Below are 27,274 nucleotides of genomic sequence, written 5' to 3' on the forward strand. Positions count from 1 at the left end.
AAAAAGCCCGAAGTGAAATTGTGGCTTAAGTGGCAGAGTACAAGCTTCAAGTTCTTAGGACATGAGTTTAAGCCTGGCATGCGTGCATCTGCACATGTGTGCACACACATGCACACAGCTTCTTAAAATGCTTGTGACAGATGTGTTATTTACTAACAACATTATACACTCGACATCAGTGGCTCACAGCTGTAACTATCGATCCAGGAGGCTGAGATCTGAAAGATGGTGGTTCAGAGCCAGCCCAAGCAGGAAAATTCTTGAGATTATATCTCCAATTAATCACTAACATGCCAGACCAGAGGTGTGGTTCAAATTGTAGATGCCAGACCTGACTGGTCATGCTGATTAAGAGTATAGCCCTGAGTTCAATCCCTGGCACAGGCAAAGAGGGAAAACACACACACACAACACAAAAATGACCTCATTTGCTCATCCAGTGAATCCATTTAACTCATTAATACATTCCCTCATGTAGAATAAAATGTAAAACTCCACGAGTCCCCTGAGATTGTAATTTCCAGTGTAGCCAGGGCCCGGGGAAACTAAGGGTATCCCATATGTGTCAACCTAAGTCTCTCTAAGGCTCTGGCATCATCAGCACAGGAAAAGTGCTGTTCTGGAGGCAACAGCAAATCTGTAGCACTCAGAGCTTTATGAAGTATGAAGCAGAAGTTAAAGGTAGGTCTCTAATGTCCTAATGTGGTCAGGGCCACAGTCTTAAGGTTCCTTATAGTCTGTGGTGTAGTAAGGACATAAAAACTATTTTCAAATGTCTTAAGGCTGAAAATTGGCTCGTATTCAGATACAGCCTTAATGCAATTAAAAATAAATTATAAAACCTGTAGTCCAATTTGTCTGGGAATTACAGGCTTTAAGCAGAAAAAAAATTCAGAATCCATGCCTTAGACAATGTTGAAAACTTTTTATCCATCTTTCTTGATAATACTTGTTTACTTATGCCCTGGCTCCCAAAAATAGCCATAGGAACAAATACGTGAATAAAAGAAATAGAAGCTTTCCCATTCAAAAGGTGGAGAGTCTTCCCTTTGTAAACTCACCAGGTTTTCACATGCCAAAATGCTGCACAGATTTAAACTTGGCCACAGCCCATAGGAACACATGTTCCTGAATTTGCTCCATGAAGACACTGGAAGCAAATGGGGCACACAGCCGCTTCTCCATCTGACCAATTCACTGCTGCTGCTGGTATTAGGTAGGTTCTTGTGAGCTTCTCAGGACACAATCCAAACTTACATTTTTATTTCTCCTTATTCTGCCAGAAAAATTAGGCCCTAGGAAATTGAGCCACAATGATAGGTAAACCAGCCTAAAATAACAAGATTTCTATAATTCCTTTTTAAAAGTTACCATCTAACAATAGTTCGAATCTATTACAGCAGAAAATGAGGTGTCATAATGTATTAATTTAAATGTTCCAAGCTAAAAACTATAAGGCCTGAAAATAACTTCAGTGCTACTGACGTTTACAAAGTTACAATTATTGGGGCCGGGAGTTTGGCCTAGTGGTTGAGTGCTTGCCGAGCATGCATGAAGACCCGGGTTCGATTCCTTGGTACCACGTGCATAGAAAAAAGCCAGAAGTGGTGCTGAGGCTCAAGTGGTAGAGCTCTAGCCTCGAGAAAGTCCAAGGACAGTGCCCAGGCCCTGAATTCAAGCCCCAGGACTGGCACACACACACACAAAGTAAAAATGTCTTAAAGACAGAATAGTTTAAAACAATATTTTAAATTCTTTGGAAAAATAGACATGTTTCAATAACTTGAGATTTCATACAATCTCTAAGATTTTTTTTTAAGTTAGAGTTTTGCTCTGTAGCCCAGGCCTGGCTCCAAACTGGCAAGGCCCCCTGGAATAAAAGGCATGTGCACACCTCGTTCTGGCCTACTTGCTGCTTCTTTATGCTGACATAGAACTCTGCTTGTTCATTAGTTTTCTGTATGTTCCATCTGGCTTTGAAAGCAGTTCTTCATGCTTCCCAAATTCCGTGATTTTCCCTTGGTTGAGAACAGCAATGAGGTTAGCATTCTTAATGGTGGACAGACGATGGGCGATGATTAGCACAGTTCTTCCCTCCATCAGTCGATCTAGAGCCTCCTGGACCAAGTGCTCATTCTCAGCATCCAATGCACTGTCATGGACAGGGTCACCCATGAAAGGAAACAAAGACATCAGTGTCACACATACCATTAGCTCACAGACCTCCTAGTCCACACTGAGTGGCCCTTCAGCAGCGGTTTCAGTCCTCTGATTGAAATTCCACTGCTGGATCTGAGGATGCCATAAAAAGGCAGCATGAAGCTCTTTTGTCTCTATATTTATGCTGAAATGGAGCCAGAAAGGTTCTTCACCTGAACGCTGACTGCTGCCAATCAGGACCCACCACAAGTAGGCCTGAGCCTGAGCTAGAAACCCTGCGTGATCTGGCTGCCACTGCCTGACTGTCATTAGAGACAGTTATGGGAAAACATTTTCTATTGTACTGCCTTGAAGGAGAGTTACAGTTCTGATAAAGGAAGAACTTGGTTAGAACAACTGCACACATTATTAAGACATCCTCTAACACAGCCACAAACATGGAGATTCCCTCACAGACATGTCAATGGAATGTCCTCACCTGGTTGCTTCATCCAGGAGTAGAATTTTTGGATTCTGAAAAAGGGGAAAAAAAAGAAATGACCGTATGTGAAAGACATAAATTCTTGGCAATAAGCAATGACATTCTGACATACAGTACCAAGTTGCTGAGCCTGGCAAATACTGTGCTGTGTGAAAGAACCTGATTCTAGGGGCCATGTCTGTGCAGTCTCAGCACGAAATGTCTGGAGTAAGGAAGTCCTAGGCAGAAGGCAGAAAAGCCTGGGACCAACAGGGAAGGAATACAAGAGGGATGGCTCTGCTTGGGGTACTCCAGAGCACATGGTTTCAGGAGTACACAGTGTCCACTGAACAACGTGTGAATGAGGAAAGTATAGCATATGAATTATAGCTCAGTTTTAACAAAGAAAAACACAAATTCTTAAGTGCCTGGGATAAGCACATGGTAGAACTGTTGGAGACGATTTCAAGTCATTAGCAAAAAGAAGTTCAAAGGCAGAGCCTAGGCAGGCCCTGAATTCAAGTTCCAGGACCAGCATCAAAAAAGGAACATTCAAAAGCAGGGTTATGAAGACAGTCAATAGTAAATTTACTAGCAGTCCCTGAAACATATCCTTAAAATGGTTGAGTCTTATGGAATGAAAATGCTGCTTCAATAAAGCTATTTGTGTGTGTGTGGGGGGGGGGTCATGGGGCTTGGACTCTGGGCCTGGATGCTGTCCCTGAGCTCTTCAGCTCAAGAGTACTACCTACTACCCTACCTCTGAGCCACAGCTCCAATTCCCTTTTTCTAGTAATCAACTGGAGATAAGAGGCTCAGGTTCTTTAGTGCCTGGACTGGCTTTGAACCTCAAACCTCAGATCTCAGCCTCCTGAGTAGCTAGGATTACAGGCATGAGCCACCATGCCCGGCTCAAGAAAGCCAGTTTTAAAAACCATGTAACAGTTTGGGAATGTGGCTTACCGGTAGTGCTTTCCCAGCATGCACAAAGCCCTGAGTTTGATTCCTCAATACCCCATACATAGAAAAAGCTGAGAGTGGCACTGTGGCTCAAGTGCTAGAGCGCTTGCCTTGAGGCACAGAAAGGCTCAGGAACAGAGCCCAGGCCCAGAGTTCAAGTTTCAGGACTTGAAAAAAAAGAAAAAAACATATAACAAAGGGGAAGTTATCATGTTCTTAAAAGCTGAATGTCTGATTTTCAGCATGGAGGCTCTTTTCTCTCCTCCCAGAATTCTGAATGCTTCAAATCTGTGCAACTAGATTAGACAAATATGTAAATATGTGGACTGTTTTGATAGTATGAGTTAATAATCTGTATGTTTCTTGATAAAAGGTCCATATGTTAAAACTTTCCTCCCTCTGAGTACAACCCTACAGCAAGATGGGGCTTTCAGTAGCCAGGATATACTCATTAATATGGAAAATTGGTCTACAGTAGAATTCCTGCCTTAGCTTTTACTAGACTGTTGGCCATACACCATCTTTCTCCTTGCCCTACAAAGAATCTGTACGTGAATAGTTACAGGTTCCCAGTTAAAAACAGCTGGAAAGCTTCAGACTTACCTTGAGCAGAGCACGGGCAATTGCAATCCTCTGTTTCTGTCCCCCTGACAAAAATAAAACAAAATAAAAAAAGAAAGCTTAACAAAAATGCTCTGGAGGGGCTGGGTGTTTGGCCTAGTGGTAGAGTGCTTGCCTAGCCTGCATGAAGACCCGGGTTCAATTCCTCAGTACCAGCCAGATGTGGTTCTGTGGCTCAAGTGGTAGAGAGCTAGCCTCAAGAAAACCCAAGGACAGTGCTCAGGCCCTGAGTTTAAGCCCAAGAACTAGCAAAAAAAAAAAAATGCTCTGGACAGGCTTTACTGATATTCAGGAGAGGTTTTTCTGATAAGGAACAATAATTTAAAGACAGCTTCTTCTAGGGCTGGGAATGTGACTTAGTGGTAGAGTGCTTGCCTCGCATGCACGAAGCCCTGGGTTTGATTCCTCAATACTATATAAACGGAAAAGGCCGGAAGTGGTGCTGTGGCTCAAGTGGTAGAGTGCTATCCTTGAGAAAGCTCAAGGACAGTGCTCAGGCCCTGACTTCAAGCCCCCAGACTGGCAAAAGAAAAAAAAATTTAAAAAGACAGCTTCTTCTAGCTAGTGATGGCTAATGAATAGCAGAAGATAAATATCATATTTTTCACCATCAATCTCAAAATTAATAATTATTACCATAGCTAACATTTATTGAGACTTCCTATATACTAGGCATTTTTTTGGCCAGCTGTGGGACTTGAACTCTGGGCCTGGGCTCTTTCTGAGCTCTTCAGCTCAAGGCTACCACACTACATCTCTACCGCTTGAGCCGCAGCACCATTTCTGGATTTTTAGTCATTCATTGGAGATAAGAGTCTCACAGTCTTTAGAGCCCAGGCTGGCTTTGAACCTTGATCCTTAGATCTCAGCCTCCTGAGTAGCTAAGATTACAGGCGTGGACCACCGTACCGGGCTATACCAGGCATTTTGTAAATGCATTTTTGTGTGTGTTTGGGGGTGTGTTGGATAGTGTTAGGGACTGAACCTAGGTCCTTGTGCATCTTAGGCAAGGACTCTACCACTGAGCTATACCCCAAGCCTGACCAAGTAAACGCACATGCTACCTTTTTCAATCTTTAAAAATGTCCCTGAGGCAATGTGAAGTTATGCATCTGGCCACCATTCTCTTAACAGAATGTCCGGGGAATGTGGAACTCAGAGACCCCAAAGGTTCAGCACAGCACTGGAAAAGTCTGGGAGCCAAGGGCTCCAGGTAAGGCTGGGATGTGCGTTTGCAGTGCATCAAGAGGCCATGTTACTCCTCATTTCTCCCTTTCCAATGGGCCCCCTCTCCAGCTATCACACGAAGCTGGAGGCCACACGAATCCCTTCCTCTCTTAACCTCAACTCCCATTCACAACAAGGGAATGAGTGGAGTATGGAGAAGCAGAGCTGTGGCCCACAAGTCTATTCTCTTCATTTCCTCATTTTCCCTTCAGAGACTCTAGGCCAGGTGCAGTTGGGAGTGCCACAAGCTCACATCTCCCGACCTGGAAACCCAATTCCACTTTTGGTGAGAAGAGCACTTTTGTGTACTTGTAGAATATCCATACAGCACGTCACCAGATATTCACAGAGGTCTGAGGTGCTGCTGGACACACAGGCACCGTCACGAAGAAGAGGTGAGAAGCCTTTCTCCTGAAGTTGCAGGGCAGGCATCGGAGTGCACAGAGGCACCTGGCCAACTTGTCTTATCTGTTTCATTTTCTATAATTTTCTAGTTTCTGGAGGTGAGAAAAAATGCGTGCTGTGTCTGGGTACTGTTCAGAGCCAATCTGGGTAATAATTTTATGTAGAAAGTGAAGAAAAAAGTTGTCTATATAGCAGAGTTCAGAAAGTGATCAGATTACTTTCTACACTAGATGAAAACTGTATCCGCAGGGAATGGTGGACTTGAGAAATGTGTGGCAAGCTCCCGGGAACAAAACCTTTCAGGAACAAGTGTCCACCTGACAAAAACAGGTGAAACAACACAACGTACCAGACAGGAGGACGCCCTTCTCCCCAACCACGGTGTGGAAGCCCTGGGGGAAGCTGCGGATGAAGGAGGCTGCATTGGCCACTTCTGCCACCCTCTCCACCTGCTGGGCTGTGACAGAAGAAGGGCTAGCTGCACCATAGGCGATGTTCTCTGCGATGGAGCAGGAAAACAACACTGGCTCCTATAAGGAGAAGACAAAACAAGCTTGTCACAAATTCCAGGACAGATTTTGAACAATCATGGTAAATTCAGAACTTGGACTGAGAATCAAGTTCTTTGCTGGGCATCCTCCTATATCAGTTTGCCCAGGAGATGTCTAAACACTTGTATTTTACTATGAACAGGGCTGATCTGGCCATCTCTATTCCTCACCATGCCTGGGAGAAGGAGATGTCACAGAAGAACCCTGAAGGAACGGACCCACAGTAAGAACCTCTAACATCAGGGCCTTCCTTTAGGGCCCTGAAACCCTGGAGGGCTGGGGGGACTGACCATGAAGTTCTGAAAGAGAACCGCCTGGGGCAGGACAAGCAACCTGCGCCTGCTTGCTGATATACAGCCAGCTCCTTTCACTGTATTACTCATGTACAAGGGGATACTTACCAGAGAAAGGCCTGGAGGCAGGTGAGGTGCAATGAGTCTGCCAAGTCTGCCATGTGAAGCAAACCTGGCTATGACAAAGTTTCCCCGTCCCATATAGTTTTGTGAGAACAGCCTCATCAAAAGGATCCCATGGGTGGAAACTGGTGGTTCACTCTATAATCCTAGCTACTCAGGAGGCTGAGATCTGAAGACCAGAGTTTGGAGCCAGCCTAGGCCGAACAAATCCTCAAAACCTTTCATCTCCAATTAGCCAGCAAAAGAAAAAGCTAGAAATGAAGGTGTAGCTCAAATGGCAAAGTGCAAGCCTTTAGCTAAAATGTTGAGGAAGATATCACTTCTCTAGTTCAAGCATTAGTATTGGCGTGCACGCACACGCACGCATGTACACACACACACACACACACACACACACACACACACACACACACACACACACACACACACACACACACACACACACACACACACGCGCGAGGGGGAAAAAATGATTCCATGGCAGTAAAGCTCCACTTTGAGACCTACAATTTCTCTGCAGTGTCCTAGCTCCCAAGTGACATTTACTTGCTACCCCTAAGGTCACCACGTGGGAAGGAGCTGTGGCTGGTGCTGCACTGGAGATCAGAGAAGGGCCAGATGTATTTTCTTTACCTCCACTTGACTATCTGTATTGCACAGAAACACCAGTTCCAGCTCTGGAAAAAAGCCTATGGCTTAACTGGTAATGTGCTAACCACCAGGAAATGGAAAATGACTTCTATGTGAGAAGAATTTAATATATCTGAAAAATTTCATCCCTCTCTTTTGAAAAGGGTGAAGATCAAGATAGGGCTGGGAGCACGACTGAAGTGGCAGAGCCCTCACCTAGTGGGTACGTCGCTCTGAATAAAAACACCAATACTGACAAAACAAACTGGCAAATCCAAGTAGCTTCAAGGGGCGGTAAGATGAAGATGGGCTCCCCTCTTACTACCTGGCTTACTGTCCCAATCTTGGATCTCAGCCACACTGGGTTTAGTTGGCGGATGTCATGGCCATCGAGACTGACTGTTCCTGTGGAGAAAAAGAAAAGGGTCACCCACTATCTGAGCCAGTGACTCACGAGAACACAGGAGGGCCCAAGGGGGCCAATTCCCAGGCTTGGTTTCAAAGGCTGAAAATACCATCAGGGTTGGGGATGTGGCCAGTGGTAAAGTGCCTGCCTCCTGTGGGAAGCCCTGGATTTGAGGCCCTGGGAAGGGCAAGAGCTAAGCAAGGAGGGAGGGAAAAAGGGAAAGAGGGAAAGGGATCTTACCCAAATCTTCAAATGGAATCTAAGGCCAATATGTTACTTTAAGAGCTAAGAGAGGCCTCTCAACAGTTGGGCAGGATGGTAAAAATAATGTGTTATCACTCTTAAATATGGCATCATCCATTAAAAATAAACACAAACCAAGAAGAGAAAAATCCATGAAGAAAATCCCCCTAGTTCTGGGCCCAGGAGCATAGCCTAGTGGTAGAGTGCTCACCTAGCATTCACGAAGCCCTGGATTCAATTCCTCAGTACCACACACCCAGAAAAAAGTGACTTAAGTGGCAGAGCACCAGCCTTGAGCAGAAAGTGTCCAAGGACAGTGCCTAGGCCCCGTGAGTTCAGGCCCCAGGACTGGCAAAAAAAAAATCCCCCTAGTTCAGAAGTTTCAAATGTTCTCCCCAGTACTGTAGCTTGACTCGGGCCTCATGATCTTGCTTACTTGAGCCCTATCTCCAGCTCAGTTTTTTTTTTTTTCCTTCATTTTTTTTTTTCTTTTTCTGACTAATTGGAGATGGAGTTTCTTGGGATTTTTCTGCCCGGGATGGCTTTAAACAATGATTTTCTGGGTCTCAGTTTCCTGAGTAGTTAAAATTACAGGCACAGGCTATCAGCACATCAGCATCCATCTCAATTAAAAAAAATCAAATGTAATACATGACATAAATTTTTTTGTGATACAAGGTTTGAACTCAGGGTTTTGTGCTTTCAAGGCAAAGGCTCTGCCACTTGAGCTACATACACCTCTAGCACTTTGTTCTGAAAAGTTTCAAGACAGCCATCAATGGACATGAAATACTACTGATCACCAGACTAACTATTGCCTGCCTGATTGCTTGCTTCCCTCCTTCCTTCTCTCCCTCCCTCCCCTCCTTCCTTCCTTCCTTTCCTCCCTCTCTCCCTCCCTCCCTCCTTCTTTTCTTTTCTTTCCTCAGTCATGGGACTTGAACTCTGGGCCTGGGCACTGACTCAGAACTCTTCAGCTTAAATCTCGTGCTCTACCACTTTGAGCCACTGCACCTCTTCCAGTTTTCTGGTTGTTAAGTAGAGGTAAAAGTCTCACAGACTTTTGTGATGGGCTGGCTTTGAACCACAATCCTCAGATCTCAGCCCTTGAGTAGCCAGGATAACAGGGGTGAGCCACTGGCACCTGGCCCAGACCATCTGTACAATGACTAAGAAGTTCAAGAACAAAAGCACCAGCTGTTCTCCTGGGGCTCCCACATCAGGCACCTGGACAGAGAGCAATGCTCCAGTCCAGTCCAGTCTGCTGTGCTGTGCAGGGGTTGCTCCACAGCACACGGCACCTTCTCTAGGCTGCAGGGCACCCTGGGCATTCGGAGCCTCCCTCCTCCCTGCAGAGAGCACCTGGGGAGGAGCTGTGAACACTGAGGAGAAAAGGCAGTATTCTGCACCTAAAGAGGCAGGATTCAAGCCATAAAAGCTCCCTCAAACTTGAGACAAGCTGCTGTGCTTAAGAATGAATCACATACCAGGAGCCGGTGGCTCACGCCTGTGATCCTAGCTACTGAAGAGACTGAGATCTGAGGATTCCAGTTCAAAGGCAGTGCAGGCAGAGAGTCCGGAAGACTCCTATCTCAATGAACCCCCCAAAAGCCAGAAGGGAAGCTGTGGCTCAAGAGAGAGAGCTCTTACTTTGAACAAAAGAGCTGAGGGAGGATAGCTCCCAGGCGCCCTGAGGTCAAGACCTAGGACTACCATACACACAGGCACACAGAAACACAGACAGACAGACAGACAGACAGACACACACACACACATGAATGACTCACTCTTTTTGCCTAAAGGACGTCTTCCCAGGCAGTAGCTGCTGGCACTGGCAGGTCACTACAAGGTAAGATCTCTCCCAGACAGGCAAGACAGACTCAAGAGCACCCCTGCCTACTGACCACTTACCAGAAACAGGGTCATACAGCCGCAGCAAGAGTGAGACGACGGTGGATTTGCCAGAACCACTGGAGCCGACCAGTGCTGTGACAGATCCTGCTGGAATGGAGAGGCTGAAATCTTGAAACACAGGCACCTCTGGGCGAGCTGGGTAGGCAAAGTTTACATTCTTAAACTCCAAGGCACCCTGGAAGCTCTTCTCACTCAATTCGACTCCCTCTGAGGCACAGGAGGAAAGACAAATTACATCAGGCAAAAATCACACTCATAACCATCTGCAGTGCCCCAATAGAACCCTGCTCGTGGAGGAGGCACTGGGGGCACCTGAGGAGCACCAGGCGTGTGCTGACCTTCCCTCTGCCAGTGCAGGGCACACTGTGTACAGTCCTGTTTGATCTCCAATCCTGATCTCAGGACTGAAACTTTTCTGAAGACGCTGCAAGCCACAAACCATGACCTGTTCCACTAGACAAGTGGGGAGTGAAGATTCACTGCTGGGGCAGCCTGGCTGCATCCTAGTAGCCTTTCCTGGGGCCGTTTCTCTCAAGGAGCTACTGTTCAGGATGATCGCATCTACACCAGCTAGACATCTTGACAGCACAGTGATGAACAGGAGAGCACTGTGTAACAGCCATGAGGCCAGGTGTCTGCTGGTGCAACCTTGTCCTGCAGGGAGCCATGCTCATCCTCCTGCTGGGCTCTGGGTCCTGGCTTCTGTTACACAGGAAAACATGGGGCTCTTGACTGCTGCCACACTAAGGTACGCTGGGCCACGAGGATGCCGCTGCCCCATCCCGGCCAGGAGGTAACTGCAGCCGCTCAGTGTTGGCATCTCTGCACTGCCCCAAGAGCCTTGTCCATATTAGACTCTCACCTCCCACACAGTCCCTCCCAGATGTAAATCACTAAGAAAGACCTGTCAGATGGGCCTCCCATTTGTGCCCTGCCCCGTTCTGCTTCTGTCACGCTCTGGTGGGTAACCACTGGCTAAAGGGGCCTTCACGGCAAACATATGCGGTCAGCCACACTCTTCCAGGACATCCTGGCTCATCTCTTTCTCAGAGGCAACCCACCTCTCTCCTCCCTACCACAATCATGGACCACACTCATACAGCTTGTTCCTGCATGGGCAGGACAGGATGCTGGTCTGACTGTCTAAGGCCAGCATTGTTCAATCCCAGCAAAGAACATTCTTGTTTCAGACTCACCACTGAAAGGCAGCTTTGGCTCTCTCTCTAGCAGTTCCCAGAGCCTCCCACCGGCGCCCAGACCTTTCATCAGCTCAGAGTAAAAGGAGCTTAGACCTGAGGATGAGAAGAAGACTTGGCATCTATCAGCAGAACCAGGAGAGACCACAGATTGCCCCACCCCTGGGGAATGGGGCCAGCAATGTGTTGCCACCTGAAATCTGCTACTTTCAGGAAGGAGTTGAGGCAGACAGCCAGGTATTGATACTTGCTTTTCCCTGTCTTATACCCTCACATTTCCCCCTTACACCCCAATTTTCCTCTAGCTTCTCCTCCAATGCTGTAGATTTCTAATAAGCATTTTCTGCCAGGTAGAATTTACAAAAGATATAGTTAACTAAGCATTGGATACTACAAAGTCCACCATGAAAAACACAACACTATAAGTGAAATGTATGCTTATCCATTACAACTAGGGATACAAAATGTTTTAATTCCATTTTATTTTATTGTACTGGCACAAGGGTTTGGGGGCTTTCCCTACATTTTTTTTGCTCAAGGCTGGTGCTCTAGCATTTGAGCCATAGTTCTACTCTTAGCTTTTGATTGGTTACTTGGGGATACAGCGTTTCATGAACTTTTCTGCTAAAGCTGCATCTGAACTGTGAGCCTCAGATGTCAGCCTTATAAGTAGCTAGGATCACAGGCATGAGGCACCCGCACCTGGCTCAATTCTTACTTAAAAGACAAATCTACAAAATTAACCATCCTTTAGGCATTCAATGTGCACAACTGTCATACAAGCTGGAGAGTGAACAGGAACTTCATTAACGTTAAATGTGACACGATGTCAGTCTGGTTCTTTCCTTGCTGAGCACATCTGCTCAGATGTGCTCAAGATTCAGCCCTACCTGGCACCACCCCACCATGACTAAGTAAGACATTGCTGCTGGAGGTATAAGGGATACTAATACAAAAGGTGCTTAAAATCACCCTCCTCCACAATGTCCTAACACCTGGACCCTACACAGCTGCATGGAGCCTGAGAATAAGAAGCCTATGGCAGAGGCCCTTGGTGCCAAGCACCAAATCAACCACATAAAGGCTGATGACAGCAAACCATCTGGTGAGCGGACGGCCCTCTGTGAAAAGAGTGATGGGGAAGCAAAGCCACAATGCCATTGCAGCTGTGCGGGGAGCAGGACCTACGGCAGAGCCCTAGGCTGATGATGTCCTCAGAGAACCTCAAATGCAAGAAACAAACAAGAAGAGAGCGATGGGGAGAAGGGCTGGGGGAGGGAAGGTGGGAGAGAAGTGTACTGTCTTAAAATCTAACTGTAACCCTTTTGAATATCACCCTGATAATAAAATTAAATTAAAAAAATAAAAAATAAATTATGCCAGGTTCATTTTTAGTTACCGTTGAATCATGATTTCACAAATGACTTAAGACGGTAAATATAATGGTCCATATGAAATATAAGAACTTACAGGCCGGGGCCAGGAGTTTGGCCTAGTGGTTAAAGTGCTTGCCTATCATGAACGAAGACTTGGGTTCAATTCCTCAGTACCACATACATAGAAAAAAGCCCAAAGAGGTGCAGTGGCTCAAATGGTAGAGCTCTAGCCTTGAGAAACTCCAAGAACAATGCTCAGGCTCTGAGTTTAAGCACCAGGACTGGCAAAAAAAAAAAAAAAACATTTATACCATAACATCTTCCCTCAGAAAAAAGTGACATTGTATGTATGTATGTATGAAGACAGTATAAGGAATCTCACTGAAAGCTTTCAAACAATAATGAGTAGAAATTGGGAGAGAGGGGCCGGGAGTTTGGCCTAGTGGTTAAAGTGCTTGCCTAGCATGCATGAAGACCTGGGTTTGATTCCTCGGTACCACATACATAGAAAAAAGCTAGAAGTGGTGCTGAGGCTCAAGTGGTAGAGCTCTAGCCTTGAGAAAGTCCAAGGACAGTGCTCAGGCCCTGAGCTCAAGCCCAGGAATGAGGGTGTGAGAGTGAGTGTGAAACAAGCTCTGGTTGAGGCTGCTCTAAGCAGGCAGTAGGAGAATGGATGAAGAGGGTGAATGAGTGTAGATATGAAAAACGTGAAAAAGAAAATGAAACCTGTTGAAATTGTTTTTAAGAAGGGAGCGATTAAAGAGAGTGACAGAAGGAGTGGATTTGATAGGATAATTACATGCATGTATGTAAATGTCATAATGAAGTCCTTGTACAACTAATAAAAATGCTAATAAAATTATATGCTAATAAAAATCTTTTAAAAGGCCACTCAAATAGTCTTTTTATGACATATGGACCATAATGCCAAGTATACAATGAAACCCCCCACCTGTTGTAACTGTTATAAGCCCCAAAATTATACAAAATATAGATTTAAGAAACTGAAAAAGACATGCCAACTTCATGCATAATGAATGTCACTTTTTCTGAGGGAAGATGTTACAGTGTAAGTTCTCATATGTCATATGGACCATTATATTTATCATTAGTTTAAAATGCATCAACCAAAGAACACTTATAGGGTTGGAGATGTAGCTTAATGGCAGAACACTTATATAGTACATATAGGCCCTGGCTTCTATCCCTGGCACACGTGCAAGTGGACACACCCACACCCACACCCAGCACTTCCTTCAACGACAAAAAAGATCCACACAAGAAGCACGGTGCCAGGGGCTCCTGCCTGAAATCCTAGCTATTCAAGATGCTGATATTTGAGAACTGTGGTAGGAAGTCAGCGGAGGCAGAAAAATCTGTGTGACTTTTATCTCCAATTAACTAACCAAAAGGCTGGAAGTGGAGCTGTGACGCAAGTGGTGGAGCGCTAGCCTTGGGCAAAGGCTCAGGGGCAGCACTCTAGTCCTAAGTTCAAGCCCCAGGACCAGCATACACACCAAAAGGCTTTAAAGAAAAGCAAGCAATCTGTTCCACAGATGTCACAATTTATCAATATTTGTATTGCTCACTAGATTTGAGTATGTTTTTTTTTTTTCTATGTATGTGGTACCAAGGAATCGAACCTGGGTCTTCGTGCGTGCTTGGCAAGCACTTTAACTATTGGGCCAAACTCCCAGCCCTAGATTTGAGTATGTTTGACTTTGTATGAAAGAGATTTTATTCTCTAGTGATTTGCTAATGGTAAAACCATCACCACCACAGTACTGAGTCTGTGACCACCCTCCTCCTCTCTTTCTCCTTAACCAGGTGAAGTAAATACAGTTGCAAAGCAACACTGTGTTGCAAGAGCCCTGGGCACTGTTTCTGAGCTTTTCTGCTCAGGGCTAGTATTCTACTTCTTGGACCACACCACCACTTCTTGATTTTTTGGTGCTTAACTGGAGAGAAGAGTTCCATGGACTTTCCTGCCAGGGCTGGCTTTGGCCATGATCTTCAGATCACAAGCTCCCAAACAGGACTATAGGAATGAACCACTGTGCCCGGCATCTTTTCTTTGTTTAAAGCCCAGCACAACCATGTAGGAAACGTTTGTTCAGTTGAAAACCTTAATATGTATCCCAACACTCCTTAAATGATATACCTCCGATGCTTAATCCAACCCAGAAAGCGTACATTAGGAAGGAGGAGAGTTCGCCCACTGTCATGTGGGCAGTGCCCATCAGCAGGCCTCCTTTGTACAGGACTGCGAGCACAATCAGGTTCCCAGAGAGGCCGGCCTGTAGGGAAGGAAACACGGAGTCAGGCAGGACCAGAGACCGCTCAGCATGCAAATGCACGAGCGAGGCTTCTGGATCTTTGTTAGATATTGAAGTTCCTCTGCACAGCAAAAGAAAAAAACTCGTTTTGAAGTATTTGCAACGTGGACGGGAATAACGTCATACCATGAAAAGCTAGCTACTCAGTCACTTGTGGCATATATTACCCAATCTGCTTTGCCTGCAAAGGAAAAAGAAAAACAACAGAGTTCTTCCCTAACTACAGGAAATGAACAGAAGTCTGCTGTGTTCACTTCGGTTGAGCGTTCTCTGACCTGAGGCCTGCGGCCTTCCCTGGGCCTGGCTCCCCAGCCTCTGGCCATCCTTTCCCAGGTTAATCATGGCGACGACTCAGTCTCTTCGAAGGTTCCTCACAGCATGGACATTTTCTACTTCAGGGCCCTACTTCAGTACTTCGTGACTAATGTTTTGGGATTTATTTCTGTTTATTTGTTTGTTTAAATGCCAGTCCTGGAGCTTGAACTCAAGGCTCAATGCTTCCCCTGACCTATTCTGCTCAAGGCTAGAGCTCTACCATTTGGACCACAATTCCATTTCTGGCTTTTTGGTGGAAAACTGGAGATAAAAGCTTTATGCATTTTCCTGCCCAGGCTAGCTTTGAACCAGGATCCTCAGATCTCAGCCATCTGAGTAACTACGATTATAGGTGTGAGGCAACAGGGCCCAAGTGGTATTTTCTTCTTGAAAGGTACTAAGGTTGCCTACTCTTCCACAGTTTCTGTCAAGTTGGATTGTATCAGGAGACCTATCCAACACCTGATTCCACCTCAGCCTCTGAGGTCCATGTAGAGCCGAGAGCCACAGGGCTGTCCTGCAGTGGGAGCTGAGAGCCCACAGGGCTGTCCTGCAGCAGCGGGAGCTGAGAGCCCACAGGGCTGTCCTGCAGCAGCGGGAGCTGAGAGCCCACAGGGCTGTCCTGCAGCAGCGGGAGCTGAGAGCCCACAGGGCTGTCCTGCAGCAGCGGGAGCTGAGAGCCCACAGGGCTGTCCTGCAGCAGCGGGAGCTGAGAGCCCACAGGGCTGTCCTGCAGCAGCGGGAGCTGAGAGCCCACACGGCTGTCCTGCAGCAGCGGGAGCTGAGAGCCCACAGGGCTGTCCTGCAGCAGCGGGAGCTGAGAGCCCACACGGCTGTCCTGCAGCAGCGGGAGCTGAGAGCCCACATGGCTGTCCTGCAGCAGCGGGAGCTTGCAGGGCTTATCTCTAGACTAACACCTACACTTGTCACATACTACTTTTCCCCTAATCCCACATACTTTTTACACTTCTTCTCACAACCATACTACCTATACTGTCCAGAATTATCTACTTACTGCTCCAAAGAAGCCAGCCCGAGCAAAGGCCTCCTTCCTTGCGAGCTGCAGCACATGATCTACCCCACTGGTGTACTTCTTTACTTCAGTTTCCTCCTTCCCAAATGCCCGGACAGTTCTTATGTTTCCAATTCGTTCCTCAGCTAGCTTGAGGAGGGCAAACACACAAAAGAAGAGAGTCACATTTCAACCCACAAACAAAATTATCATTTAACTACCACTTAATGCCCTATCTGTGGAAAACTATGCATGAAACACAACTAAGTCAGAAGAAGGATACAAAGCAGAATACATCAAAAACTCTATTAGCTTAGAAAAAATCATATTAAGTGAAGTAAGCCAGACTCAAAGGAACTTAGGCTCAATGGTTTCCCTCATTCGTCATAATCAGTAGAAACCTTGGGCTCTACTAGCAGAGATTTGCAATAGAGCAAAATCTTGATACATAAGGACATATAATGTGAAGCTAATTGAAAGGACCTCCAGGATAGTGAAACAAAAGCCATACAATGAATGATTGTTGTCCTTAATGTACTATGTTGTCTCTCATCTCCTTTGCAGTCCCTTGGTTATCTCATATTGGTATAGTATCTCACTGTGTTATCTGATATATTGAATTTATTTGTATTTGGATATTTGAAATTTGATAGGGAAGGGGGGAAAACCAAGATGGGTGGGGGGTGTGGGGGGGGAGGGAAACGGGTACCAAGACATGTGAAAGGGTATCAATGTATGTGAATTAATGCACCTTCTATCTGGCAAATATCATGTAACCCTTTTACTAATTACAAAAAAAAAAAAACTCTATTAGCAAAATAGAATTATATATGTGTGCATACACAGAAGAGATAATGACACTTATAGACAAAAATGATGGTGATGGGGAACAGACCTAATAGATTATAGATACACACAGAGGATAGATATAAGCAGTTATAGAAGACAGATGATAGAAAAGTGAATAGATATAAATGATACAGATGGTAGGGAAGTAGGTAAAGAAGACAGAAAGATATACTTAAATAAATAAATAATTGGGTAAATTATTGGCAGAAGATAGGCTAGTAGGCAGACAGGCATAAGGACAGATGCATAGATCGGAACAGGGCAGCAGAGACAGAAATGTTTATACAAGGACCAGGGGCACGGCTCAAGTGGCAGAATACCTGCCACCAAGCGTGGGGCCCTCAGTTCAAACCCCACTACTGCGAAAATAAAGCAAAAACAAAACAAGAAATGCTTATGCACAGAAAATAAATCATTATTTTTTCTTGTCTTTTCTCAAATATTTTCACTTTTTTTTGTCTTTTTGAAATGAGATTTCACTGGGCTGTCCAGATTGGTCTAGAACACCTGTGCTCAATGGAGCCTCCTGCCTCAATCTCTTGAGTAGCTGTGATTACAGATGTGCCCAGCTTATTTGGACATTTTCAATGATTAAATACATATCGTTTTTGCAATGTAAAAATGTTACCATTAGTTTTAAAAAAGAGAGTTGAATGGTACTGCAAAGCTACCTTTACTGAGTCAGTAAAGGAGAGAGTCATCTAGAAACTATTTCCAAACCACATTCACTTGTCCTGCCAGGAGCAGCAGGGAGTCAGTGCAGCTCTAGGGAGAGGGGACCTACTCTAGAGTGAGTGACCTCAGCGGGGAGAGGGGACCTGCTCTAGAGTGAGTGACCTCAGAGGAAGTACTTTCTTTCTGGACCATGGGGTCTAATGTGAAGAAATGAAGGCACTGTTTGGTTTTTGTTTTCTGGCTCTGGGGTTTGAAAGGAAGACATTTTGGTTAGCAGCCATACATACCATATTTTGCCCTGCAGCTTTTGTGCTGAGCCCTTGCCCAGTAGCGACATGTTTAGAAAAGCCATTACCTGTGTGGCTTGTGCCAGCGAGTCCTGTGTGGCCCTGGATAGCTTCCGTAGGTATCGTCCATAAATCACAGCCAGGATGGACACTGGAGGCACCACACTCAGAACAAAGGAGGCCAGACTAGGTGAGACAAAAAACTGCCAAGAAAATAAAAAAGGTCAAGAGTGTTATGTGGCTAGGCACTCTCTTCTCACCACCTGCTGGGCACATGCAGAGGCAGGCAGGCTGGCAGGCACACCTCCTGTTTGGGCAGAACTCTTCAGATCAGTTTTCATCCTCGTAAAGCCTCAAGAATACATAGCATGCCATAGAGAAACAGCATGGCAGCACAATGCTGAAGACAAGATGGAAATGATTCATCCTCACATCAACTCTGCATGCCAGATGACAGTGTTCAATAGGATAGGGTGAAGACAAGCACCCGGTGGGGAAGCCTGACGGGAGCTGTGCTGGCCGGACCATACCAGGAATTCTACACTCTCGTCTGGAGCACCTCATGGCCAGAGTACCATGTCCTACCAAACTCTGAGGAGCCATCAACACTACACTACAGGGCAGCCCAGAGTCAGTCTGGGAGGAGAGGGGGCTGCTTCCACAGCTCAGCAGCCTGAAGCTTGTGGGTCTGGATCCTGTCCAGAGCTTCTAACAACTGCGGTTACTTCACACAAGTACCAGCTTCTAGCAGTAATAGGGTTTCTGTCAACATGGCAATTGTTTTAAGTGGTACCAGGAACTCTTCAGCATGTTATTAAATTAATAACTGGTATAATGTCTCCTAATATGCTGAGAAAGCATAGAAGAATGCAGTGAAAACAGATGGATAAGACAAATATTTATTATTATTATTATTATTGTTATTTTTGGTTGTGGAACTTGAACTCTGGGCCTGGGTATTGTCCCTGAGCTTTTCAGCTCAAGGCTATCACCCTGCTCCTTGAGCCACAGTGCTACTTCTGGTTTTCTGGTGATTACTTGGAGGTAAGAGTCTCATGGACTTTAGTGCCCAGGATGGCTTTGAACCTCGATCCTCAGATCTCAGCCTTCTGAGGAGCTAGGATTACAGGGGTGAGCCACCATGTCTGGCTTAAATGTTTCTCTGTCTCTGTCTCTCTCTCTCTTCTTCCTTCCTTCCTCCCTCCCTCCCTCCCTCCCTTCCCCATGCCAATACCAGGGTGTGAACTTAGGGACTTGCTCTGCCAAATAAGAGTTTTCACTGAAAGCTATCCTTTTACCACTTGAGCCACAACCTCACTTTTGGCTTTAGGCTAGTTAACTGCAGGTAAGTGTCTCATGGACTTTTCTACCTGGGGTTGGCTTCTTTTTGCCATTGTTTCCTTGGTGCTAGAGATTGAACCCAGAGCTTTATGCATGCTATAGAAGTGTTCTACCACTGAGCTACAAATAATTTGAGTCCAGCACATAGCAAGCACTGTCCAGGCACTTGAGAAGGACCTGGGCCATGATTCCAGAGTCTGATGATATACAAGGAAAAGAGAGGACAACTTCAGGTTGCTCCAGTCTCAAAGGCCTAGAGACGGGAAAGTGTGGGGTCTTTTCCAGGAGCAGCAGGTGTGAACAGGCGCGAGCCACCATGAGTACAGTTTCCAGTGCTTGAAATGTGCAGGGTGAGATAGAGAAGCTAAAGCTTTACTTACTTTTATAATCTACATTTAAAAATCAATACTCTAATCACTTTACTGCCAAACTTCACTCAGCGTGAAAACATACACCCAGTATAGCAAACCTCTTTACAGTTGAAAACTTCAGCAAATCAGAAATTTAGCAGGCTTTGAAATCATAAATATGAAGAGGGCACTGGAAAATGTTCCAGTAATTTGTTTTTTAAATCAGAGTCTCACTATGTGGTCCACACTGGTCTTGAACTCTGTTTTCCTGCCTCATCCTCTCTAGTGTGACACCAAATCTGGTTTATTACACATTTTCTTTTGCCAGTCCTGGGCTTGAGCTCAGGGCCTGAGCACTGTCCTTGGACTTTCTCAAGGCTAGAGCTCTACCACTCGAGCCACAACATTACTTCTGGCTTTTTTCTATGTGTGTGGTACTGAAGAATCAAATCTGGGTCTTCGTGCATGCTAGGCAAGCACTCTACCACTAGGCCAAACTCCCGGCCCTTATTACACATGTCAAATATTTTGCTTATACTGGGTCACATAAAATACCCAAATTAACCCTGTCTGCTTCCTTTTGCTTTTTGAATATGACCAGCGGAGATCAGATCACATTCCCAGCCCTGCTGCTCCCACAGGCCATCACTGACACCATGGTGCAAGCAGAGGAGCCACTGAGTCACTTGGTGAAGGGGAGGAACACCGTGGTGGCTCAGAGACCCCTCTCCCTTGCAGGAGCACAGCCTATGCACTTCCTCCGCCCACTGCTAGGCTCCCACAGCACGCCTCTATCGAACTGGATGCCTTTTGCTTCCCTCTCCCTCTCCCTTTCCCCTTTCCTCTCTCTGGTACTGAAGGCTGAACTCAACTCAGAGGGCCTTTGCTCCTAGGCAGGTACTCTACCACTTGAGCCGTGTCTCGAGTCATTTTTTCTTTTTGCTTTAGGTCATCTCTTGGAGGCTTTTTTTTTTGCCAGTCCTGGAGCTTGAACTCAGGGCCTGAGCACTGTCCTTGAGTTTTCTCAAGGCTAGTGCCCTACCACTTGAGCCACAGTATCATTTCCAGGTTTTTCTGTATATGTGGTGCTGAGGAATCAAAACCCAGGGCTTCGTGCATGCTAGGCAAGCGCTCTACCAATAGGCCACGCTCCCAAGGTCTTGTGTTTCTGAAGACAGCCTCAGAATATGATCCTCCTATCTACACATCCTGGGATCAGAATCATCACACTAGCTTGTCTGTTCCACCTCTTGAGCAGCTGGGGCTACAGATGGATATCTCCAGGCCTAAACCATGAGGCTCTCATGCCTGAACACCTGGGGCACAGGTCCTCACAAAGCCTGGGATCAAGCTGAGGCTATTATGGAAAGATACAGGCCAGGAGGCCAGGCAGGAAAGGCAATTCTTATACTCCCACAGCCTCCAGAACTTACAGAAAGACAAAAACAGGTCACCATGAGTCTTTTCACACTTCAAAGCCCTCGCCCAGGCACCCCAACCAGAAAGCACTGAAGAGGCAGGCATACCATCATGCCGATGCCGATGGAGGCCTGGGCCCCGGCCCTGAGCCCATCTGAGAGGTTTTCTGTCACCGAGCGCCCCAGCAGCGCAGTGTCTGAGGAGAGGCGGTTAATCAATTCTCCTGTGCGCGTCTTGTCAAAGAAAGCAACCTCCTGCTTCAGAATGGAGGAGAAGAGTGATGTGCGCAGCCTGTTCACGATGCGCTGACCTGCAAACACACACGAGAGCTAATGGTGGATGCACACTCCCTGCTTCCAGGGGGACCCGGAGGGGCGGCTGCCAGCAGACCGGCCACTGGGCCTGGGGTCGGCCCGAGTGCCACCGCTGCTGCACTGGTCTCAACCATGGGACAGAGGACTAGTGCTGCATGCTAGCATCTCACTGTGGTCAACACTGACTTCTCCATGCAAAGTACAGTAACTGAGCTACAGACTGTGGATGCTGAGGAGAAGAGAAACACATCATGACTCAGAGTACTAGGTACCAAGAACTTTTACTTTGTGACTTTCCAAGAGTTGCTCTGTCTAACCTTGGCAACCCTGTTCTGTACTAGTCTAGCCAGGTGGGTTTGGACCGAGTGTCCTGGCCTCACTCCACATCCCTGCCAATGAGGCCTCTCCAGAGAAGCACTGCAGCCCACTTGGTGGCTGTACGGTAGGGGGAAGATGAATATGTCCTTGGAGAAACCCAGGACTCGATCCCATGGCTAGGGACTGTTCTCAAACCTCTTGCAAAGCAGTATGGTGAAGAAACCTATCTACATAAGACTTGAGAAGTTTGATCTAGAAAGATTATCTGTACCATCAGGGCTAAACACTGGATGCCAGAAGAGAGGGAGAGATCCGATCCCAGAGCAAGGAGATGTGAGGCCCCACCAGACCCTCAGCGTCCTTCACCTGCTTGGGGAGACTTGTCCCTCCAGGGGACTGACCTGATGACTGCATGAGGTAGACACGGACGGCGTTGGCAGCAGCACCACACAGAAACACACCGGTGAGGCCTATGCAGAGCCGGGTCAGGTTGTGGCTGTAGTCCACAGCAGAGTTAGTGTAGAGGACATCGATGATCTTCCCCAGGAAGAAAGGAGCAGACATGGTGACCACACTGGATACAGCAAGGAACCCAACAGCAGCTGGAAGAGAGGAGTACATGGTCACTTGCATTCGCGGCAGAGGGAAGAAGCCTCAGTGGCCAGGGCTTTCCTCCTCCTGCCCTGGACTTAACAGAAAGACCAGAGGGTTCCAGGTTAAGAAAAAGTAGGACAGGGAGGGGACACCCTAAGCTAGACAAGATGACGTTTTAATCTGATCATTTTTGTTCTCCAGGAGCGTCTGGAAGCCAACCATGGCTGTGCATCATGCCCCTACTACCTCCTGACTTTGGCATTTATCTCAAATCATTCTTATCCTGAAGCCCTCCATACACTCTTGCTTCTTGGTGTCTAACTGTATGTTAGACTTCCAGGGAAGGTTCTTGACTATGTCTGGAACTTCAAAGTCCTTGAAATAACCTTTAGAGGGAAGTTCAGGGATATATGATGCCTGTAGATTGTCCTTTCTTATTGTCATTGCTGTGGGGGATCAAGCACTAGGAAAGTACATTATGAAAATATATAGCAATATCAATTGCTGATACACCTAAACTACAGACAAAGGACCCAGCACCGGAGGCTCATGCCTGTAATCCTAGCTATTCATATAGCTGAGATCTGAGGATCCTGGTTCAGAGCTAGCCTGGGCAGGAAAGTCCATGAGACTCTTCTCCAATTGACTACCAAAAAGTAGGAAGAAGAGTAGCTCAAGTGGTACAGAGCTAGTCTTGAGTAAAGAAGCTCAGAGATAACACCTAGGCCCTAAGTTTAAGCCTCAAGGATGAAGAAATTTTCAAACTGAGATACCGCCTCACGTGTTCTTATTTTTCATCTTGTTTCTTCTGTGTTCTGAAGTCAGTTTCCACCAGTCACAATTGACAGCGTAGCTGTAGGGTGTTACTGCTTTCTCTGAGCTAGGGTATATCTGTAGTACGTGGATACATTGGGCCCCCTGGAACAGCTCCCACTTCAAACTCTTCTCCCTATCCTTCATGCTCTGTTCTGGGTAGACCTCTGCCTTGGTCAGGCCTCAGGAAGCAGCAACTACAAGCATTCATTCTCTGCCTTTCCTTGTTCTGTTTACATGGTCTTACATGTGAAAGCCAAAGACTGAAAATTAGTGCAGAAAAGCAGTAGGTTGGAAGAATGGTCAGATCTCAGACCTTACTACTAATTCAAGAGAGAAGTAGCCTCCTGGGACAGAGGCCCAGCACACAAACGACCTTCTTGCTGGTAGCACCTTCTTGTGGCGTAGCATCCAAAGGCCCACTACTCATTGGAGGGTGACACCCTGGCCTCCTATCTGCCAGGCACAGGGCAAGCCTAACTAAAAGCCTCCTGTCTGATCAGTGCACATCCTGCTCCTCACAAGGTTCTTAGTGGCCAACTCGATAAGAGGAGTTATCAGTGCAAAAGGGTTCTCCGGGTGTCTCTGCAGGCCAAGGATAAGCAGACAGATGCAATTCCAGAAGTAGGGTAGAGGCAACAGCAGGCTCCCTGGAGAGGAATGGAAGTCATGTCCACCCTATTCTGCTGACACTTCCAACAACTCTGGTTTTCGGGTTTTGGACACAAATTATTCAGCATAAAAGTTTCCTTCACATACTGTGCAGGTGGCATACCCAGCAAACTGCTGAAACTAGAGGAAAGATCATTACTCAAATATAAACCCACATTTTTGGAAAAGGCCTTGTGGGTTCTCTAAAAATTAAAAAACTACTCTTGACATTTCTTGTCTTCTTCAGTTTTGGGGAGTCCACTTAAAGACACAGAGGAAAACACCTATTGTCACACAGCTGCCATGCACCTGCAGCACTTCAGAGACTTGCCAGTGCCCAAGGGTGCCTTGAGGTGACTGATTACAGTCTTAGCATTGAGAGCTTTGGTGGCAGAGTGTTTTCAAGACCCTGGGTTTAATACCACAAAAAATAAAAATATGAAAAATCTCTACACTATATACTTCACTGGATGGCATGGCTTAGAGGTAGGAGCACTGGCCTAGCAAGAGTTCAAACTCCAGTACCACCAAAAAAGCGGCTGGGAGTTTGGCCTAATGGCAGAATGTTTGCCTAGCATGAGTGAAGACCTGGGTTTGATTCCTTGGTACCACATACACAGAAAAGTCAGAAGTGGTGCTGTAGCTCGAGTAGCAGAGCGCTAGCCTTGAGGAAAAAGCCCAAGGATAGTTCCCAGGCCCTGAGTTCAAGCCCCGTGACAGTTCAGGTCCCTCATCAAATATCCTAAAACGCAACATGTATACCTGCTCAAAAATAAAAACTAGCAACATGGGAGACAAGATGATCTCAGTTAAGTTCAAGGCCAGCTTGCATTACGTCTCAAAAAAAAAAAAGTAAGAGAGAAATGAATAGGGTTATTTTTCAGGATTTTTTTTCCTTGTCAGTTGTAGGACTTGAAGCCTGAACCAGGGCCTGGGCACGATCCCTAAGCCCTTCTGAGCAAGGCTAGTGCTCTACCACTTTGAACCACAGCTTCACTTTCATTTCTGGAGAGGTTAATTAGAGATAAAGAATCTCAAGGGCCCCTTTCTGCCCACACTGGCCTTGAACTGTGATCCTCAGGTCTCAACCTCCTGAATAGCTAGGATTACAGGCTTGAACCACTGGCACCCAGCTTGGTGTTCAGATTTTATGTTCAATATTTCACCAGTCCAGATCAACAGGGTTCTGATGATGAAGGCAGGGCCTTAAACCAAGATTCACAGCATACCGCTGGCAGGACATGTAGGGACAGGAAACAGGTCAGGGGACAAAGGTCATGGGATAAGCAAGGCTAGGCAGGGGTGGCACCAGCAAAGCCTGACACCTGAAGTTTCAACAGCAGAAAACTGGCTTTCCCCATGATTCCCCTCCTGCCTGGACACCTAGTATTTAGACAGTATCTGCACCTGACAGAATGTCATCTTCTCCTCCCCCTCAGGCATCCTGGACTTTGTGACACACACACCTACACAAGCACACCAAAGGAGTCAGGACGATAAATCAGACACAACTTGCCTCAGCAACCCCATACCATGAGAACCACCTCTTAAGACTGCAGATGAAAAGGAGAACATTTTCCAGCCAAATCTGCAGCCACACCTGATGGGTATGGTTCCTAACTCCCCTTATACCTAAATACAATCAGAGTCCCCCACGCTATCCTGCCATAGCAGACGGGTAGTGGCACTGCCAGTTTTCCCCTGCAGGGGAGCTTGCCCCCAGGCCCTAATTTTCTCTAGGAGCACCTGCTGTACACTTCTAAGTGTGACAGGACAACCTCAACAGGCCCTCTCTCAAAGTTTTCATCAGAATTTTGGGTTTCCACTCTCCATGTATGACTTCCTTGGTGTTTCTTCCCACTAAGCAGGGGCAGGACCCCCTGTAGCCGCAATCAGAGTGTAACATATCTTCATGAAGATTTAGAAGACTCTCAAAACTCTCTAGCTCTGGGTACTAGGCCCTTACATTTAAGCATCCATCCAATTATGGATAAAAATGAGCTACACAATGTATTTTATTTAGATGTTGTTTCTAGAACCAATCATCCTGACATCCTGATATTCATATATTCTTTCTTTCTTTCTTTCTTTCTTTCTTTCTTTCTTTTTTTCTTTCTTTCTTTCTTTCTCTCTTTCTTTCTCTCCCTCTCCCTCTCCCTCTCCCTCCCTGGGATCCTTTGACCTCAGCCTCCTGAGTAGCTAGGATTACACATGTGAGCCACTGGAGCCTGTCCCTGATTCATTATTACATAAATTACTGCATCATGATACAGTTGGGTTACAATTTTACGTCTCCTCCCAGAGGCCAATCAGGGACAGGCTCGGGGATAACTGGTCACCAAAAGATGACAGCCTTTGGGGCAGTGGGTTCAGATCACTGTGTGAAATACTGTTAACGTCCAAATAAGCTTTCCTAGCCCTGATTTTTAGTTTTTATTCTTCGGTACCCATCCTTGGGCTTGCGCTCTGGGCCTAGGAGCTGTCTCTGAGCTTCTTTTTTTTTTTTTTTTTTTTTGCTACGGGCTAACTCTCCATACCATTTTGAGCCACAGCTCCACTCCCCCCGCTTCGATGGTTAATGGAGATAATGACCTCCAGTACTTTCCTTCCTGGGCTGGCACCCGGCTATGGGATCTGCGGCTGCTGTTTTCGTAGTATAAACCAATAATACAAACTAGGTCGGCCAGTCGTAGGAAACGGGAACTGCCAACGGCTGCCCATGCCCTCCGGCAGCCGCTTCCCCAACGCTGGGGCCTCCGTCCCCACCGCGCCCTCCCGGCCCTACCTGACAGCCGTCCGCGCTCGGGGCGCACCAGCGCCAGCAGCCTGCGGGCCTCGGAGCCGGCGGCCGCCGAGCGCCGCCGCGAGTCGTCCCCGGCGTCCCCGGCCTCGGCGCCGGTCTGAAGTCGGGCGCGCGGAGGGCGCGGGGCCGGGCGCGGGACGAGCACTGCGCCCCGGGGGAGGCCGGGGACCCCAGCCCACCGTCCCAGGGTCCGAGCGAGGCCCGCGCCGCCCGGCAGCCCCGGCCGCGGCGGCCAGGCGCCCGGGACGCGGGCGGCCGGGGCCTCGCGGGTCAGCGGGGCCCACGCGCACGCGGCCCGGGGCCAAGCGCGGGCGGCCGGGGTCCAGGCGCACGCGGCCCGGGGCCAAGCGCGGGCGGCCGGGGTCCAGGCGCGGGCGGCCGGGCCGGCTCCCGACAGCAGCAGCCGCGGCGCCCAGGCTGCGGGGCCGCGCATGGCGCCGCGTCCTCTCGAGAGCGCCTCTGCCTCCGGCCGCGCGGCGCGCCCAGGACCCTCCGGCCCGGCCCCGACCCGGGGCGTGGACGCCGCGCGGCCCGCCCCTCGCCGCCCGCCCGCCCCGCGCCCCTCGCCGCCGCCCCGCCCCGCCCCAGGCGACGCGCGGGCCGGGACGCGGCTCCAGACCGGCCGGGGCGGC

At 47.4% G+C, this 27,274-nt stretch overlaps 1 protein-coding gene across 1 annotated transcript; it reads right to left on the reverse strand.

Annotated features, from left to right (window-relative positions):
- Positions 1-1,703: 1,703 nt before the first annotated feature.
- Positions 1,704-27,075, reverse strand: Abcb10 (ATP binding cassette subfamily B member 10). Its single transcript, XM_090318710.1, has 13 exons — positions 26,625-27,075; positions 22,183-22,383; positions 21,257-21,459; positions 18,108-18,242; positions 16,232-16,378; positions 14,727-14,862; positions 11,190-11,285; positions 9,991-10,200; positions 7,756-7,835; positions 6,183-6,363; positions 4,184-4,227; positions 2,639-2,673; positions 1,704-2,152 (listed from the first exon to the last, which is right to left on the reverse strand). Exons 1-13 carry the CDS (start codon positions 27,073-27,075, stop codon positions 1,921-1,923), a joined length of 2,151 nt encoding a protein of 716 aa, XP_090174836.1. The 3' UTR covers positions 1,704-1,920.
- Positions 27,076-27,274: the final 199 nt, after the last annotated feature.

This window comes from Megascapheus bottae, chromosome 26 (assembly GCF_031878675.1).
Source record: "Megascapheus bottae isolate mThoBot1 chromosome 26, mThoBot2.hap1, whole genome shotgun sequence".
Taxonomy (NCBI): domain Eukaryota; kingdom Metazoa; phylum Chordata; class Mammalia; order Rodentia; family Geomyidae; genus Megascapheus; species Megascapheus bottae.